The 19753-nt window shown below is 36.9% G+C and overlaps 3 protein-coding genes across 11 annotated transcripts in view; all 3 read right to left on the minus strand.

The window, feature by feature from the left end:
* Positions 1-19753, minus strand: part of LOC128361481 (complement factor H-like) — a 66749-nt gene that overhangs the window by 24195 nt on the left and 22801 nt on the right. Inside the window, exons 7-8 of one of the 9 annotated variants that reach the window (XM_053321959.1) lie at positions 8284-8472; positions 7976-8158 (exon numbers count right to left, since the gene is read on the minus strand). The exons of 6 other annotated variants lie outside the window; for them this stretch is intronic. In XM_053321959.1, the coding sequence (XP_053177934.1) occupies positions 7976-8158; positions 8284-8472 (372 nt within the window). The remainder of the gene's footprint in view (positions 1-7975; positions 8159-8283; positions 8473-19753) is intronic. 2 more of the 9 variants (XM_053321964.1, XM_053321958.1) reach the window with 2 other exon arrangements.
* LOC128361485 (complement factor H-related protein 2-like) lies at positions 2371-5650 on the minus strand. Its single transcript, XM_053321970.1, has 4 exons — positions 5199-5650; positions 4664-4831; positions 3544-3723; positions 2371-2664 (listed from the first exon to the last, which is right to left on the minus strand). The coding sequence occupies exons 2-4, from the start codon at positions 4671-4673 to the stop codon at positions 2480-2482; spliced, it is 375 nt and encodes a 124-aa protein (XP_053177945.1). The 5' UTR covers positions 4674-4831; positions 5199-5650; the 3' UTR covers positions 2371-2479.
* On the minus strand, positions 12985-18977 carry LOC128361484 (complement factor H-related protein 1-like). Its single transcript, XM_053321969.1, has 7 exons — positions 18821-18977; positions 17953-18132; positions 17263-17442; positions 16301-16492; positions 14624-14809; positions 14108-14287; positions 12985-13334 (listed from the first exon to the last, which is right to left on the minus strand). Exons 1-7 carry the CDS (start codon positions 18888-18890, stop codon positions 13141-13143), a joined length of 1182 nt encoding a protein of 393 aa, XP_053177944.1. The 5' UTR covers positions 18891-18977; the 3' UTR covers positions 12985-13140.

The following is a 19753-nucleotide window of genomic DNA, read 5'->3' on the forward strand; positions in this document are numbered from 1 at the left end:
AATATAAAATAAAGAATAAGCAAAGCAGGTGCTGGCGTAAAATTACAATAAATGTGTGACTGTTATTTAAGAAAAGGGGGAACCGAAGCTTAACTTCTTTTATGCATAAATGTCACTGTTTGTGATTGATGGGCTAATACGGCTATGATACAAATTATACAGATTTGAACATCGCAGGTTCATCCTCATAACTCCTCTTCATCAGCTGCAGTTTATTTCAAAATCAAATACATGTTTTATAAAATCAAGATGAATGATTTTGGTTATGCAAATCAGCAAAATTTCAAACTACTTTGATAAAAAAAAAAGTTATCAGAGTGATTAATGGTAAAAATGTTGCAATTTAGAACACACAATAAAAATCTGGACTCATTACATCAATGAGACCCTTAAAATGAGTATAAAACAAGTAGGCTACATGAACATACAGGAGTCTCTGAGTTTCATCTGCAGACAGCAGGTGATATGCATTGCTCCAACTTAACACTCAGAAAACTTACACCTCTCACTATCTGACTCCACCATTCATTCATCTGGATACTTTTTCTTACAGACCTGAGATCTCGTCGTCATCATCCTCCAAGGAGAGGTCATCCAGCTCAAGACGTTGTAACTACTCCTCAAAGCCATGAAAATCATAATATCTCAGTGTTACATTATTGTTAACATTTGCGTCAACAGTTGTACACACCTGGGATGTTGTACACACCTGAATGACGTATTTAGTGGTACTCTTCACCATCAGCTTAATCAGCGAACTCATACAGGCACTGAGGAGGAGAACAATGAGCAGCAGTGTACTCAAAAGCTTTATCAGGCCGGACCCCCATTGCCCAAGAATACCTGAATAATCTCCAAAAATGAAACCCATGCAATTCCTTTATACTGCAGGAGAGTGGAGCCTGCTGAAGGTGGAGCTCATCCAGGTCTCTCTTTACCTCTGCTGCATACACTGTTGGACGTGACTGCAAACAGATACTGGCTATCTGGATGCAATGTGTAGAGAAAAAAATGAACATACATCAATCACTGTGCAGTGTGTAGAGCTGGCTACTAATGGGGTTAAAATCGAATTGGTGTCTGCCACAATTGGAGCTGTTGGCATGGCAATATTATTAATTGCTTACAGATCTTACACAAACTGCCATTAATCCGAGCGATTTGGTTTTGGGATTGGCAAATTGGGTGTGTCGCATGGTTGGTAGTTTGAACCAGCATATTTTGATCCAGTAGAGATTGATTGACACTCTCAATTTATGTAATCGCTCTGTGAGGCTGTCACACCGGTAATGTCAAGTTGAGTTTTTGTCCTGTCTCAATGTTTGTTTTGTGACTTCCTGTTTTATTTTAGTATCAACTCTCCTCTCGTTTCAGGTGCCTTGCCCTTCCTCATGTGTCACCAGTCTGATTGTCTTCACTGATTCCTGATTGTATCCACCTGTTCCCCATTTCCCTCCATGTGTGCTTATAGTCTGCGTCTCCCTTTGTCCTGTGCGAGTGTGTCTTGTCTGTTGTCCAGAGAACAAGTGTCCTGTCATAGTTAGTCAGAGTTCATAGTCATTTTTCATAGTTTATGTAATTTGTAGTGTGTTAATTCCTCGGAAGAGTGATTTTTGTTAAGACTTTTTTGCCATTTAGTTTTTCAGAGCTCCTAAGTTTAGTTCACCTTTTTTCCCTGCTTTTCCCTCGATTGAGGCGCTTTTTGTTCATTGCTATTTTTTGAGAATGAGCTGATCCAGAGCTCTGCATCTGAGTCCTCTCCTTGAGTTCCTTCCTGATAGAGGCAGAATGATCATGTAGCCTTTGGCTTAAGTGTGACTCTATGATATGAGGTGACCGACGCAAAACAAATGTGCTTTCTGGTAACTGAAATTTCTCATTTAAAGATAATGTACAGTTTCTCACCCAAGTATGTTATTGTTTATGTTTGAAAAGCTGATACAGCTCCTCTCAGCACATAACAATGAGTCACCATGCTTCTACATTGTTTTGGTGATGTGTGGAAATTAATCTTTAACATCTAACTAATTCACGTGTGTCATGTGTTAGATAGTTGGATTGGTATAGCACACCCCTTTGGACCAACAAACAAACATTGCTCAGTCTCCAAACCCCTCTTGTGTATTTAAAAACATATTAGCCAATTGTCTATAGCCTACTGCTCTGAAGGGTTACATGCAGCTGTATAATGACAATGCAAGAGAGGCCTCATAGCTGACATCAATATTGTACATGCTGGGGAAGTTTTAACAATTGCTAAAACAATTGCAAATGCTAGGTACTGTGTCACTAGTCTGATCTATTTAGCTTGTGCTTTAAATCTGTACACTTTAGCTCACATAATGTTGTATATATGGAAGCAGAAAATAATCTGAGTACACATTAATGTTTTATTGAAAATTCAACAACACTGATGCAAATGAAACAGAAACTCATGTCACTCTTTTCTCTGTCCATTTCTTCCAGTTAACAAAAACTCTTATTGGCAAGTAGGCAGCAGAACCACACCACTATTACACCTTAGACGCATCGCCAAGTCACCGACAGGTACGCCATGGGCACACTCAAACTCCATTATTTCATCATGAAGAAAGAATTTCTTGTCACTCAATTTTAAAGTAATGTTATGTTGTCTAGTGTCGTCTTCATTCAAAATACAGGGCTCTGCAAGAGACAATAGACAAATAGCATTTTATTAATGGCAAGAATTACTGTAAGGCACATTGTAAAAACAACCATTAAAGATGCAATGTGTAGAACTTAGTGACATTTAGTGGATCGGACTTGGCAGAAATGGAGTATGATTTTCAGAAATATGGTTTTATCAGTGTATAATTACCTGAAAATAAGAATCATTGTGTTTTCGTTACCTTAGGAGCCCTTTATATCTACATGGGGTCCTCATCAATAGAGGCCGCCATGTTTCTACAGTAGCCCAGAACAGACAAATCAAACACTGGCTCTAGAGAGGGGTATTTAGTTGCAATCTGCAATCTCACCACTAGGTGCCACTAAATCTGACATACTGGATCTTTAACCAATCTGTACCTTTGTGAAAGTTTGGATAAAGAAGCTTGGTGATGTAGTGACTACTAACAGGCTCCACAATGGGCCCTTGAGTGTAGTAATCGCTGTAAGGTCCAACTGGTTGGTTAGGTAAATGTGTGTCTAGTTAACTGCCCCATCTCTGTTAAAGAGCAGTATACAGCTGCTCCCCAGAGCTTTTCTATGGGATAGCCAGGGACTGTTTCCCACGAAGTAGATTTGAGAGTCCCAAATGGACCTAGCCAGCTGGCCTCCATTCCTCAGTTACAATAACTCTCCAAGCCTTTTTACTTCCTCTGTACTGGGTAATCTGACATTTTGTTTTCAGTTTTGTACATCAATTCATTCAACAAAGAGTTATAGAGGTCAAATAAACTTCTACAGTGCCTTGTTGCTTAGCTTGGTTGCGAATGTAATTACTTCACAGAGTTTAATCAAGAATCATATTTGTACCATTGACTCTTGTCTCATAACTGTCTGCAAACCATTGTAACTTACTGAGGCATCTCATATGTCCGGTCCATTCACCATTGATGCAGATTCTGTTAGGTTCACCCTCCATGGTGTGGTACAACTGACACATGTATTCAACCATTTCATTATGGTTGTACTGACTTTTGATAGTGTATTTGATGTCTCCATGATCAAGGGCTGGTGGTGGCTCGCAACCCAAAAGCTCTAAAAATGTATGGATACAGAAAAGGTAAAAGTTTAGGTATTAGACTATGACCCATTTCTGAATGACTCACATACACTGCCACATCTTATAGATTGGCCAGAATTCTTGAATCACACAATATTGTGGCCAGGTTGACATAATCTGTGACATGTATCCTTAGATACTTTAGTGCTAAAACTGTAATTTAATTAATATAATTAGGAAATACATCAAATTCAGGCGAAATGCTCTTGATGCTGTCTTGAAAGCTCTTTTTTGTAACATGTTCTAAAATATAACACATTTCTTAATACCAGTAAGTTATTTTTATCCTTATTGACAAACATTATATATTATAATACATCATATCATGTTATCTTGACAATCATTGGAAGGATTGCCATAAAATTTGATATACATAGTCTAGGCATAGCCCAGTCAAAACTGTATATCTTCATGCAAGAGTATGGATTTGGTTTCAGAAGTGTGTGTGTCAGTATGCGCGAGACCCCTGGAACTTCTAGGAAAGTTGTGATGTCTGAATACTTGAAAATGTACAGTTAATAATGCATAAGTTGCACCTTATCATAAGGAGCCCTTTGTTTTCATTGATTTATACTCAATTTCAGGAGAATGTTAGAGAATATGATCTTTATATCAGAGGCAAAACCAGGGCAAAACACTTTGTTTTTGGCAGTTGGACCTTCACAGATCAAAAAGAGGAAGAGAGCAGGATTTTGAAAATGCATAGAGATGGGGCATGAAGCAGAAATGTGTTAAACAATACACATCCTTTATTTTATTACACCAGCTGCAAACTTAGAATGCAATCTTGATTTTACATCACTGTAGATTTTGCTGTAGTATGAGATATTTATGATTTTAATTAAACCACACTGAAACTCTAATTACACTATAATGTTCCTTTAAACTGTACTTGTTGAAGATGTATGTTCTTACCTTCACACATCTGAACTCCAGTCCAAACACCTAGCTCACAGGTAATACTAAATCTTCTGTCACTGTCATCTCTGCATGCATATCCGACTCTTTCACCGTGGTTGTAACTTTGCTTTTCATTGCGGATCAGGTTTGCATTGATGATGTCAAGCTTTTCACACGGTTTACCTGAAACAAATCATGTTAAATTATGAAGTAATGCACAGAAAAAGATGAGGTTTCCCCCATTCCCTTACAGTATTTTATTAAGAAATATATACAAGATTTACCTAAGGTCTTTAAACTCCAATACTATAAAACAGTTGTTCTGATAGCCCAGAATGAGTACATACACATGTAAACATCTAACAAAAATTCTCAAAATACAAACATGCTGTATATTGCCTGATTAAACGTGCATAAACATGTAAATTTAATGTTTTTCAGGGTTCCAGATTCAGCTCTTTTATTTAAGTTTTTGTGTGCATGAAAAGAATAGTTTACAAAGGGTTAGAAAAACAACATTTGACTTTTTAGTTGTTTTGTATGTTCTTACTTGTACAACGGGGATTCCCAATCCAATCTGCATTCCCGTAAGTTAGAATGAAACGTCCTTCATAACCATTCTTGCAGACATAGTTAACCTGCTCATTGTGCTTGTATTCATACTTGTATAACACAAAAACAACTGACTGAGGTGCTGCAATTCACATCCTAGTTTGAACATTGGATTCAAATAATTGAGTTAAGTGTAATTTTAATAAAGATATGTAATCATTTTATGTAAAAAGTGCAACATGTAGCATGAAAACAAAACAGTCTAGTAAAAAACCCAAACTTAATATCAGTGAGGACTGGGGAATATGTTTCTTTATTACCATGAACATGAGCAGTAAGTCAATCCCTCTTACATGCACACACTGCTGCTGTAAATATTCACCAGTGCACCAAATGGCAAAAAATAATCCCCAAACAAATGAACTATTGCAGTTACTGTTTGAATTTTATCACACCTCACTTTGTTAGTTACTTTTGCATATTAGATTTAATTTTAAAAGTTATTTTTTGATTCTCGGTTCGAAACCGCATACTTTCCTACTACTCGTACTAACTCTGACGTCATTTGAAGTATGTAGTGTGTTTCAACTGTGTAGTATGTGGTTTAGACGTATGTGAGAAGTTCCTGGATGGTTTACTAGATTCTCCAGAAATGCAGAGTATGCATCAAGAGCTGACTACTCACACTCAAATTACCCAAGATGCAACGTAACTTCTGAAAAAAAACCCCAAAATACAAACGTCACAGATCACTACCTCGGTGGGTTCAAGTTAGCTACTGTACAGTGAGGGTATGTACGCTTCCTGTTTTCAAAATAAAACCAACAATTCTATCGTTATGGTTTTCTTAATAATAAAAGGCAACAGGTGTTTTATTTTGTGAAAATAACCGGAAGTGCGTTACTCGCTACGGCTAGCTCCGAATTCGCAGGAACAAAACTATAAACAGGTGTTATTTGGACATGTAAGCGCTACATTATGGATCTAAAGGGCTACTTTACTTTCTTCCTAAAAAGGTTAGAAATGTGGCTAAAGTGGTATATTTACAGAGTTAGACCTAAAATGAAATCAGCGACAGCCTGCTGATTTCAGCTCGGGTAGGAACCAAATGAATTGTGGGTTATCGTGTAGTTTACTACAGTGTAAACGGTCTGCTTACTATCTGGTCATTTAGTGTGTAGTGTGTAGGATGGAAGTATGTAGTATGTAGTATGCGCTTTCGAACACAGCCTGTGTGTTTTCTAACTTCTGTGCCAGTTTGTCTTTGTTCCTCCGTGACAGCCTTGGACCCTTTTTGAACCTGCCTTTTTGCCTGCTCTCTTTGTACCTTTGTCCAGCTGCTTGATCACCTGTGTACCAACTTTGGCTTGATTAAAGGACAGTTTGTCTGATTACCCCTGAAAACGAGTGTGCTTTTGAGTCCCAGCTCACGTCAGCCTTCACAAATTTGTTCAAAACTAAAATGCTTGGCTTTTATGAAAACACTCTATTTTGAATATTATACTATATAATATGATATTGTGTGTCTCATATGGGTTTCTTAAAATCCTTTAAAAGACATCTCCTTCCTCTCCCTCATGAAAATCCAGAATATACAGATGACAGATGTCAGATGCTCAGCAGTACTTTGGTGTTTCACCCTTTTTGTGGTTACTTTTAGTTGTTTGGCATTGACTGGGGAATGTTTAGCAAGCTCAGCCAAGATGGTGAATTCATGCATGTAGAAATAAATGGATAGAAAAATAATTTGAAAACACTTTGACATTTAAACTGTTTTGTGTTTTGTGTACTTCCTCACCTCTACATTCATCAGACCGATCCCTGATCCAACCATTTACTCCACAGGTACGAGTAAACCTTCCTTCATAACCATCCTTACAGACATAACGGATATGTTGACCTAATTTGTATTCCTGCTCGTATTCACCGTCAATATCTGTATTCGGGACATCCTCCCGGTCACATGTTATTTCTGAAACAAACAAAACAAGATGCAGTTATTCAGTGCTGCACATACTGAGTGTTGTTAATGATAGAGGTATGACAAACTGCTTCCATATTACATGAGGCCTCTTAGAAAAGAGACTTTAATCTCAATGAGACATTGACCTGGTTAAAAAAAGAATATAAGGAGGATACATTAAAATACAAATTCAACTTATATAAATTCAAAAATAACTGTTGGAGAACTGGACTGTATGAACAAATACATCAAGAGACAGACAGTGGTTGTAATGTGCTGACTACTTTATGGTTATTTTGTACATTTGTACATACAGTTCATTGGAACAAACTGCTTGAACATGTTGGGTTTCATTTGTTTCATTAACTCCATAGCTCTCTTGCTCATTTCATTATCTTGCTCTTTTCTTGAAGTTGAAAATTCTACTACACTATTAGTGTGTTTTAACGTCAAGAAAAATATTGTTTCTGACCGTATTAATGAAAACTTAAAATTAAATCTAATATGCAGAGCCTAACTAACAGTAAGCTCCCCCTAGTATTGTGTGTGTGTCTAAAGCCTGAGATACTGCTGGAACACAAACAGGAAGTCACAAAAAGGAAGTTTTAATTAATGATTTAGTTCCCAAGTTTAGTGAATTTCTTCTAATTTTAGTCTTAGGTGAAAAAATATTTCTATAAGATTTGGTACTAAACTAGGAAATGTCTCTATTTGCCAGTTTCTCCTGATTTTTCAAAGCTACTTCCCAACTGTCACAAATATGAACTGAAAAATAAAAAGAATGTAATAAACAGAGATTAACTTCATAATACCTTGACAAGCTGGATCTGGCTTCCACCCATCTCTGGTGCATTTGACGGATCTAGCACCACCTGCACTCTTGTAGCCGTACCTACAGGTAAATCTCCTAGTGGCATCCAATGTCGGTGTCGACCACTGCCACCTTCTCTCCCAGTAATCCATATTTGGTGGTTGCCTATCGGGGCATGTAACCTCTAGAATAAGAGAAATAATTGTGAATATCAATTGATCAGGTTCAGATTAACCATCATCATCACCATCATCATGGGTTTTTAAATACAGAGGTGTCTGTGGCACCGACATGTATGTAGTTTTATACCTCGGCATATCGGTCTGAAGGTCCACTCTCCGGTCTCTTGGCAAGTGGACACTGCTGAGACTTCCTGACGTGTTGAAACCCCGTACTTCTCATCACAAGTGACTCTTACTGTTTCCCCAGGCGAGAACACATTTTTGTAAGGAGGGTCAAAGCTGGTTCCTTCAAGTGGGTTCACTTTACATTTTATTGCTGTATTTGTTGGGAAATTGAACATATTGCCTGTTAGTTTGTTGTAACAAGACAGAGTACAGTCCATGCACAAAACCATTTTCAATTACATGTGACTGTACATATACCATTTGTTCATGAGAAGGCAAATGAAGTATAACTACAGAATATTCTGATATGAGACAAATAAAGGCCTATTTTAAAACATTTTCTCATCATCATTATCTCATCATCATGCCCCTGCAACTAAAGTTAGTGTAGTTTTAAACTTTGGTATAATGGCTTGTTTGTCCATTGCCTGTTGCCTTAGCAAATAGACACTGCTGAAGGTTAGAAATACCGTTCTTCTCTACACATATAACTCTTAAAGAACACATTCACAATTTTTCAAGTCTGTCTTAAAATAATATTCAGGTGCTCAAACAAACATTAAAACAGGGGTTTCCATTAGAAGGGTCCTTCAACATACAAGAGAAAAGTCAAATTCTTTCTCCACAGCAGTTTAAGACTACGTTTACACGTGCCCGGCTATTTTCATAAATGGACATTTCACCCTCTCCGTTTACAAAAAAACGATGGTTAATGTCTCCATTTTTAAAAATAACCGGGTATGTATAAACGGGGCCTCTGTTGTTGTTGGGATTTTCTGCAAACTGGTGACTGAATAAGACCTATCCCTCTCCCAGTGTTAATGTGGATAAATGACATTACATTTCTTTTCCCTCACCTTTGTCAGATGTTATCACCTCAAGGTTTTTAAAAAAAATTAAGAGTTTGTTTTTTCAATATTTGATTACATGATGTTGAATATTTTGCAAGATCAGCTACACAGATGCAGTACAACTACAGAGAAACACTACACTAAAAATCTTACATCCTTACCATTCTGTTGTAAAGATTTATCTATGTTCAGCCACAGTATAAAAACCCAAAGAAGGTGAAAGAATCTCATTGTCAGGCTCCAGCAATTGCTGTATTTAGGAATCGCTGTCTGATCGTTTGTTCTCTCAGATCAAAGTCTTAAACATACACATTAAAAACAGCCTCAGTTACATGGGCACCTCTCCCAAAACCCTCCCTCATTATTTACACACACCCACATTCCTCTAAAAATGTGTTTTTTATTAGAAACATTTACAATTGTACAAAAGGTACAACTCATATTTCATAAGACATACAACTCATGTAAAGATAAGCAGTATTTAGGTCACAGCCAGAGAGACAAAGCTATATATTTAATATTTATAATATAATGACAGTATTTTGCAATATTGGTTGAACTCTTTGATTTATTTTTAACCTTTAAATATAGGTTACTTGCACACATGAGAGAGAGAGAAAAAAAACAATAATACAAAACATAATTTATTTAGCTTTGTTCTCTATGAGGAAAATCATGTTGATATTTAGTGTAATTTGATTCATAGGAAGAGGCATAAAACAAACAGAACATGTATGTTTTATTTAAATTTCTACAAGCAGGAAGTAGAGTTAACTTTACAGGTGGGAGCTTTGTTTTTTTCAGAAGTATTTTTACATACTATCACTTCAAGGTTTGGTCCGTTGACCTTTAGACCAGGGAGGTACAGGGATAAAGACAAGCCCACAATCACCTTTTTTCTAGAATACATAATTATATTCAACTCATTATTAATTGAATGATTTTCGAAAAGTATTGCCTTCTGTATATTCAATGATTATAGTAGACTAGCAATGGCACAACTCTTTACAATGATAATATATTATTAATATTATTATTTGATTATATTCAATTGTACATTGTCCTGCACTTATGCTTTTACCCAGTTTCATTATTTTTTTTACATTCATTTACCTTTTACTTTGTTCTCCAGTAGGTGCAATGCATTTATATGTTCATATGTACATAATAGGGTCCCTTTAAATTTTATCTGGTGATTATTGAATGCAATTCTCGGGTTTATCAGTGAAGTGTCCTACATAGCAGACTGCCACCTGTGATGAATGGGTCTAACGTGTGTTTAGTAGGCCCATGTCATATGGCGTCTGCTGCCTGAAAATTGTATGACAATAAGCAAATATTTTTGAATGAAGGGAGACTTTACATTCACTCAAACAGTGATTTCATTGCAAGGCATGAGTGATTAATAAATGGCAAGTGAAATACAGTCCAAATATATACCATAGCCTATATTATGATTAATGACAGGAAGCACAGATTGAGTGATCATGCAATATAAGTTGTACTTGTCTTAACTATTTTGTCTGGTTAATGATTCACATGTTTGTCCAGCAAGCTCATGCCCATCACTTCCAGTAAAGTTAAGTTTTTACTGGCAACAGGGTAGGGTCATCACACCATCAATCAATGAATCCTCCTTTGGTAAACCTGACCTTATTGACTAAATATTTACTTTTTGGCAAATTTCTAATTTAATGCAATGTTATGTTTCGTAATTGCAGCATTACTCCGAGTGCAGGCTTCAGAGTCCCCCCAGAGTCACATTACCATTAAGGTAGATAATAAATATATAGTGCCTGCTCTACTGAATATGTTCAATTTTTGTACCTTTCCTTTCCTTTTCCTTGTTTGTCTTCTCTATCTAATGATGCTTTAAATAATTGTTTGTCCCCATGAACTTGCTTTGAAAATGACTTTCTTTAATGAATACATTTAGGTAGTTAGATAATTATACCAAAAACAATGCTAGTGTGTGTCAAATTTCATTTTGGTGCTGTATATATTTTGTGCAGTGCCATTATCATAAAATCCAAATGTTTCCAAAAGCTGTTCTACTCACTGTGGAAACAGAAAGATGATTACTTGACCCCCAAAGTTACAGGATTTGGAGACAAATTGTGTTTTTCAGTAATGATTTAAATGAGTATTTAATTATTTCAAAGGTAAAGTAATTGAAGGGTGGCATCTGGGATTTTTTCTTCCCATCTAAGAAGGTCAGAAAATACATTTACACAGAAATGTTAATAGGTCACCAAGAAGCTGTTGATGCAGAGGTTTGTGTCCCACAGGGGCTACACTTGTCTCTACAGTAAGAACCCCCCCCCTCCCCCGCCGCCCCCCCAAAAAACATGTCCCTGTATCCCACTGGCCATCTTTGCCACATGTCAGCACTGAACTGCTAAGTAGAGATTTCTCAGCTGAATGTGTGTATGTGATCAGGAAGGATGGGATCATCATTTTCAGGTAAATCTTTTACTGTAAGCCCCCCATCTGCAGGTAGGGGGGGTCACAGCTAAACTAAACACAGTCAGTCAGGCCACTGAAGGAAAAACAAGCTGAACAAGGCAATATTTTGATGTATAAATGCACCCATTTTACCAGCCAGCATCAAAAAGTAGATTTACAGCGGTGAAGCTCATCTTTATTTTCTTTGTGTATAAGAGATGACAATGAAATAATAACTCTCTTCTCTCATTTCTCTCTTGCTGCTATATTTCCTTCCACATTTCTACACAGCTGAAGAAAAAGAAGGGTTAAAGGCAGTTGCATGTGCCTTTAGTAAATGCTGTTATCTGAGCAGAATTGGTGTGTGTTTGTCCCCAGCCTATGTGCTTAGGGTGCTCTGAACATCACAACATGGACTTTCCCAATGTATTGTGCAAGGCATTGCTACACACAAACTTTTCACAGTAGTTAATGCTCCAGAAGTTCTCATGTACAGCATCTCTGCATCCACATCTAATTCATAAAAATATGTAAGGGAATGTGTTCTCAGTCAGAAAAATGAAAAGTGTGGTTGTTACTGTCACTGATTGTTTGGCTTATGTTCACAGGCAATGAGAAAAGGTTAATTTAAAGTGACAGCGGTGACTTTTCAGTACTTAAAGCATAAATCAGGTCATACAATATATTCTTTATATTTATACTGTCAACAAATCCCATGATTGTTGTCTCCATTGATGTCCAAAAACTATTAAAAATACATCAGTGAGCCACAGTGATACACTGGCAAACTATGGCATGAGCAGTTAGGTCAACATGGGCACCTTGTTTCGAGTCGATTGCTTATATATCATCCTGCTGTCATGAATCTCACTGTTTGCTACGGTACACCCCTTGTTTTTTTTTAAGATTTGCATCTTAAGAAAGAACAAATGAGCTTGGGGTTGAGTACAACACAGGCCAAAAAGTCTTGAGGGACAAACTAATGTATTAGTAGTTTTGGTATTTTCATGGGATTTGGTGACAATTTAATATTATAATAATAATTATAATATTCATTTTTTCAGTGTGAACAGTTTGAATTGGCAGTGAACAGTTTCTAGACACAGTGATTGTAAACTTTTCTTCTTTATGTAGATAATCATTAAGTTATTGTCATTGGATTTATTTCAAAATATATTTTGAGAATTTATTTAATACAAAAAAAGTTATCTAATTGAGAATGCATTTATTATTGAGATAAAGTATATGAAGCATTTTCCCCAGAATAACTCACCTAACTTTAAAGAATCAAAAAAAGTTTGCAAAGGTTTTATTCTGATAGTAAATACATATGCGTTTGATTTTAGAGGCAGAAAACAGACGCTGAGTTAACATGCTGTATATGTTTTTATTAAAATTGCCAAACACAACACTGAAGTACAGACAGTGGATCAGTATACAACTTGTCTGAAACTTAACTCTGATTATCTTTTACATGCTTTTCTAGCCAGCTCATGCTCATCATATCCAGCAGGCTAAAACACTTAATTGCAAGTTGGCAGTTGCATCACACCATCATTACAAAATCCACGCATTCCCACTGTGCCGGACGGTCTTGTTCCTCTCTTACACACAAAGTCGATTGTATCACCATGTACTGAATACAGCTTATCTTGATATGTGTATCTGAATGCGATATTATGGCTGTTCATGAGTGCTCGATCCACAGTGCAGGGTTCTGTAAGAGATAACGGATGAATAGTATTACATTCATATATCAAATAAATATCATATTTAATTACAATGCTCTAACACTTCAATGCTAGCCAGCAAACTATGAAACAAATTAAGATAAAGGTCATGGCACCTTTATGTCTTTATGTCTTATTAATTAAGTACTTAAAACCTAAAATAATGCAGATACTATATTAGAGTATACACTATCTATAGCTGAACATATCTTTTCTTTTTAATTACAGATTACAGCTACAATAGGGAAAATCAATAAGTAAATGAAGCTTTAGCCAAGGCTAGCTGTGGATATCTCACCATCTAGTTTTTCTAACAATTTACATGCTGATTTACAGAAATGATGCACTTCTACAGCATCACTTTTATATTGTAATAACAGATGCTAACAAGTCAGATTCATGTCATTCACCTAATATGTAGTTACAGTATTTTGGTTTTATATAGTGGTATTGTGCTCATGTCAGCATCAGTTGTGTTATTCACCAATTTTCTCATATTTCCCCTTAGGTACATACCAAATAAGAATGGTTCTGACCTGTCAAAAACACTCATTTGACCCCAAGTATCATCTGAATTAATGAATTGGAATTTTAAATATGATGCATAGTTATATATATAGGTTTATTTAGATTTGTTTAGAATAGATTTTTTGTATCATATTTTGACACAAGACCTTATTACTTTCAGTAAGTATTGGATGCAGAAAGTAATTGGGCGGAAAAATTGAATATTAACAATATAAAGGGAATCATGACTTACTGAGACATCTCATCTCTCCAGTCCATTCACCGTTGTTGCAGGTTTTGTAAGCCTCGCCCTTCATGATGTAGTAGTGCTGACACCTGTATTCAACCCTTTCCCCATGGTCGTAGCCACTTTTAGAAGAGGTTGTGGTGTCTGCATCTGCAATGAAAGGTGGCCGTCCGCAACGCGAAGGTTCTAAAAAAATGTGGGAGACAACAAGTTAAAATATTATTGAGGTGCAATAACATGTTCTCATTATAATATGCTATTATTAAGGGTCCAGTAATCTTAGCAGAATTATGTTTCCAAATCTTATTGCAGTCCTGCATGCATTGTCCTCATCAAAATAACATGCATTAAATTGACGTGTTTCTCACAAATTAAATACTGGGTTAACTTTGGCTTTACAGCCCACCATATACTGAAATAACAGTTTAAACATCCTGTAAGACATCTGAAAATCAGATTATGGACCACCTTTAACCATTTCCTCAGATAGGGAACGAGGGGATAGGAGAAGGATTTATTTACCTCCACATGTTGGGAAAGGATGACTCCACTGTCCGTTTGATAAACATTCAACCTCTGCATTCCCTCGAAGAAAGTGTCCACGTACGGGACAATAAAACTTCAACTTTTCTCCTTTCTGTAGTTGTTCACCTGCTACATGTCTCTCAATCCGTGTGGTGCCAGCAACATCTGTGATTCTGCATTTCTCTGTTTTGACAAACACAAACAAACAATAACTGTTTAATTAATTTGTTTTATAGACATAGCATATAGAAGGGGTGTCAAACATGAGGCCCGCGGGCCAGAACCGGCCCACCAAGAAGTCCAATCCGGCCCACTTTCCATCCTGTCTTCTCTTCCTTCCTTCCTTCAATCTTTCCTTCCTTCCTTCGATCCTCCCTTTCTTCCTTCCATCCGTCCTTCTTTCTTTCCTTACTGTCTTTCCTCCCTTCCTTCCATCCTCCCTTTCTTCCTTCCTTCCTTCCATCTTTCCTTACCGTCTTCTCTCCTTTTCCTTCCATCTTTCCTCACTTCCTTCATCCCTTCCTTCCTTCCATCTTTCCTTACCGTCTTCTCTCCTCTTCCTTCCATCCATCCTTCCTTCGATCCTTCCTTCCTTTTAATGATCTGGACCACATCAGATCAAATTGGTCTGTATGTGGCCCTTGAATGAAGATGAGTTTGACACCCCTGGCATATTGGAATTAAGATCTGACTTTCTGAGTTTCATTAACCTGATGACAATGTATATTTATGTTTAAATGTACGTAAATTTACCTCTGTATGGAAATGTGCATAAACATACCAATTATTTCCATTATACATTGATACAGTAGGAGTAGATGGGGGCACATTACGAATTTAAGTTTCAATCTAGATGCTTGTTGTAATTAAATACGCTACAATAAATTACATTAACAATGGAAAACATGATAAAGGGATTGTAGTGATATACCCTCAGAGAAGTATCCCATGGCTCTGCTATTCCCTTCAGCTCAACAATGCTTTGTAGTAGTGGTCTACTCTAACACACCGGGCATTAATTCTGAACTCATTGTGAAGCATCTGAGGCTCGTCAAAGGCTTGAAAATGAGTTAACATTTAGAATCAGGTATTTAGAGTGGGTAGATATCTGAAATATGCTGGGTTGTAGGTCTCTAGGAGTATACTACTTCTATAGTAGTAGTATACTATCTTTTAGCTCACTGTTTTGATTTTGTAACTTTACTGTTTTGGATCACGCTCACTGGTCTCACAGTGTCATTTTTGATGGCAGTGGGCAGCTGTTCTCAACATTAAAACTCTAAAATCCCACTGTGCATCCTTGTCCAGCACTAAGCAACAGACAGAGAAAGATCAGCTGGTGAACATAGTAGAGCACTTAGCAGCTTAAACATTTTTCTTATGAATTGGTGGAGACCAAATCAGAGTTAAAAGAGAGTAAATATTGGACTTTTACTTGCCAGATGGCCAGAAACGTGACTCCAAATGATTGCTGTGGTTGATCTGTGTTGTGTTGTTGTGCTCACAGCTCGACTCTGCAGTCCTCCAAGTGGCTATGTTTAATTCGACTAAACTGAACAGCAATGTTCAGGTATGTTTCTTAAATCTGCTTCAAAAAATAAATTACTCCTACTATTAAAAATAAAAAAGCTTCTTAGATAGATATTTTGTACACTGTCACATTGATGTTTTTACCGCTGCAAACAGGTAATGGATGATCCCACTGTCCATCTTCACCACATGTCAGCACTGAACTGCCCTCCAGAAATTTCCCAGCGGCCTCACAACTGAATGTGAGTATGTGATTAGGGAGGATGGGATCACCGATTTCTGGCAAACCGTTCACTGTTATCCCTTCATCTGCAGGCGGGGGGCTACAGCTCAAAGCTGGAAGTAAACCCAAACAGTTAGTCAGGCCACTGAAGGAATAAAAAAACTGAATGAGGCAATGTTTTGATGTATAAATACACCTATTTCATCAGTAAAATTGACAAAGTATGGTTTCAACAAAGAAAAAAGCCTAATGCCACCAAGAACCTTTATATTTACCACACATGAGGTCACAATACTTAATCTTTGTCTCCTAAATAAAAGGCATAGTTCTAAAAAAGCTACAAAAAAGCTATCACTGATTAAGATTTTGTTTTGTTTGTGTATAAGGGATGATAGTCAGAAAACATTACAGTGCTATTAAGAAGGTAGAACATCTCTCTCTTGTTTATTTGACTTTGTGCTGCTGTAGCCTCATGGTAAAGAGGACGTTCACATTTACAGAATTGAATTTTTATTCTGGGGCTCTACTGAAATATCTTGTAATTATGGGACAGACTGACGTTCATGGACAGGGTCATCATGTTGGTAAGGTAAAAAAAAACACTGCAAACAAAGAGATCAAGCCAGGCTGACTTGCATGAATCGTGTTTACATAAGTTTAAGAACTTTGACCGTGTCTAATATAGATATATGTGTTGTGATTTTGCACTTATAAATAATGACTGATAAATAAAGATTGATATTCGCCATCATGACATTAAAAAGATGATAACAAAATGTATATAGGTCCCCTTTAATTTGGAGCCACATCATCCAATATACCTACAATTGGAATAATCACTCAGTCATTGGTGAAAGAGTACAAAGAAAGCCATCTAACTTACAGTAGCATGCTCCCTGATGGACTGCCAGCCAGCCTCTGCTTGTACATACATATTTGATGGTTGGACCTGATAAATAACCAGGATCACAAGTGAAATGTATCAAGTCTCCTTCTCGGTAGTCAGCTTTTTCGGTCTCTCCTGAAATACTGGCATGAGGAACATTTGGGAGCTCCGAACATGCTAACAAACAACATAAGAGAAGAAGAAAAAAATGGGCATATTGAATGAAAATCTTATAGAAACAGTACAGCATTGTGAATAATTAGTTCTCCAAGAACCCAAAAAGATTCCACGTTCATAGTTTGCCCATCTGATTACTTACAAGAAGGATGGAGACAATAACTGACTCTGTTTTATCCTTTCCAAGCCACAGTAAAGCAGGCCTGATAATATACAGTTACAATATAGTTATAATATATGCATGATAACAAAGCTGTTGATGTTATTAATATAATGTTCAAGGTTCAGCTTCGTTGTGATCATACAATACAGAATTGCACAATCAAATGCAGTTTAGTAGCTGCCAGGAGTGCAGTGTTTCTGTGGATACAGTGGTTAATAAATGCCCTCTTTTAAAAGGACCCTTGTTGATAGGCTTAACTGAGTATATGGATCCACTAAGATGAGATCATGTAGAATCTGTTCCATCCGAATAGCAGCAATAGTGGTCAACAAGGTTATTTAACTCACAGTAGCATGTTTCCTGTCTCACTGCCAGCCAGCCTCCACTTGTACATATATATTTGGAGGTTTCAGCTGACTTATAACCAGGATCACAAGTGAAATGAATCACATCACTGTTTTGGTACTCAGGCTTTTTGGTCGCTTCTGACACATGTGCGCGGGGAACATCTGGGAGCTTTGAACATGCTAAGAGACAAAAAACATGGCAACATGAGAAAAAGTTTCATTCTGTTACACTGTAACATTAATCATTTTCCTCATATACAACATTTACATGAAACAAAGAGGTGGGAGGGAGCTGCACATGACTATAAAATCAAACAACACTGACTGAGTATCCGCACAATTTTCCAATGATCCCCATTAGGTATAACTTTTTTCCCATACCCTCCACCTTCTTATATGAGGTACACAGATGATGTACGTATGATTAGTTAAACACATTTTTATGTTGAAATGGTGGGATACTTATGACATACATTAATCAATACAAATCTCTGAGCAAATAAAAAAGATCACAACAATAATGGTAAACCTTTACATTATTTAAGGGTAATGGATATCCATGTAAAATTGGAATTGGAATTTTATAATAATATAATCCATTATGATAACCCAATCTTCTATACATGAATAATTTTTGGAGCCATTCAATGTTGGAAAAGATCTTTTATTTTTTATGACAAGCAAAACCAGTTTTCTAAGTCATGTAAACGAGATGTACTTCATCTATACATCTACCCAAACCCATACACTAACCCTAAGTTCTGGTGTCCCAAACATTTGCACTAATTCTTCCTCTTAGTTTTACCTGTTTGTATCTCAAAGCTAAACCATAACCTGAGATAGATAGATAGAGAAGAGTGCTACTTACCATTTTGTGATAAAGCAACTTCCACAATCCCCCACAGATTGAGGAGCAGAAATATTAAAGACAAATGCATGTTCCTGTGACAGACGCTGTTTTCTAAGCAGTATTCCTGAGTGTTTGTCCCCAGCTCATGTCCTTAGGGAATATCGAGTGTCACAACATGGACTGCCCAGTGGGATTGCACAAGGTTGTATGAACACAACATGGCAAGTGGGACATTCAATTTATGTACCCTTTATACATTTTCAGTATCCTATCAATACTGTAAAGGAATTTGTTCTCAGCCAGAAAACGTAATACCTTTAGGTGTTTGAAAATAACATGATGTTAGGTTTATGCCACTAAAACATGTTTTTATGGTTTGGGAAAGGTTATAGTTGTAGTTAATTATTGTTTGGCAAGCGGCAATATTTCTTTTAACTGTCAACACAATCCACGATTGTTGTCTCCATTGTTACAAATGATTAAAAACACCGGGATATTCCTTCAAAATGGTCATTGTACTGTACCCTACCGTACCCTACCGTCTTCTTCCGCTTTATCCGGGGTCAGGTCGCAGGGGCAGCAGCTTAAGTAGAGAAGCCCAGACTTCCCTCTCCCCAGCCACTTCCTCTAGCTCTTCCCGGGGCATCCCGAGGTGTTCCCAGGCCAGCCGAGAGACATAGTCTCTCCAGCGTGTCCTGGGTCTTCCCCGGGGTCTCCTATCGGTGGAGACCTCCGATCTCTAAGGGAGCAGTTGTTAAGTCAGAAAGTATTGTGAGATGGACTGATAAATTGTTCTTTTTTATGTGTCTTTTCATAGGCTTCATTGACAATAACAAAAAATATTTAATTCAAGCAAGACCACAATCTTAACATAACCAGAAACTTGTTAATAATGCTTTTATTGTCAGGAGAAAATGTTGGAAAATCAAATAAAACTGACATTGATGGAGA

Source organism: Scomber japonicus, chromosome 7 (assembly GCF_027409825.1).
Source record: "Scomber japonicus isolate fScoJap1 chromosome 7, fScoJap1.pri, whole genome shotgun sequence".
NCBI lineage: Eukaryota > Metazoa > Chordata > Actinopteri > Scombriformes > Scombridae > Scomber > Scomber japonicus.

What these genes read in the sequence shown, in the direction of transcription:
- LOC128361485 (XM_053321970.1), bottom strand. An exon ending in CGGACATATGAGATGCCTCA is followed by an intron (nt 2,665 to 3,543) that starts GTAAGTTACAAT and finishes TGTCTCTTGCAG; the next exon opens with AGCCCTGTATTTTGAATGAA.
- LOC128361484 (XM_053321969.1), bottom strand. Translation starts at nt 18,890, where the DNA reads ATGCATTTGTCTTTAATATTTCTGCTCCTCAATCTGTGGGGGATTGTG. An exon ending in TCCATTACCTGTTTGCAGCG is followed by an intron (nt 14,810 to 16,300) that starts GTAAAAACATCA and finishes TTGTCAAAACAG; the next exon opens with AGAAATGCAGAATCACAGAT. An exon ending in TGGAGAGATGAGATGTCTCA is followed by an intron (nt 13,335 to 14,107) that starts GTAAGTCATGAT and finishes TATCTCTTACAG; the next exon opens with AACCCTGCACTGTGGATCGA.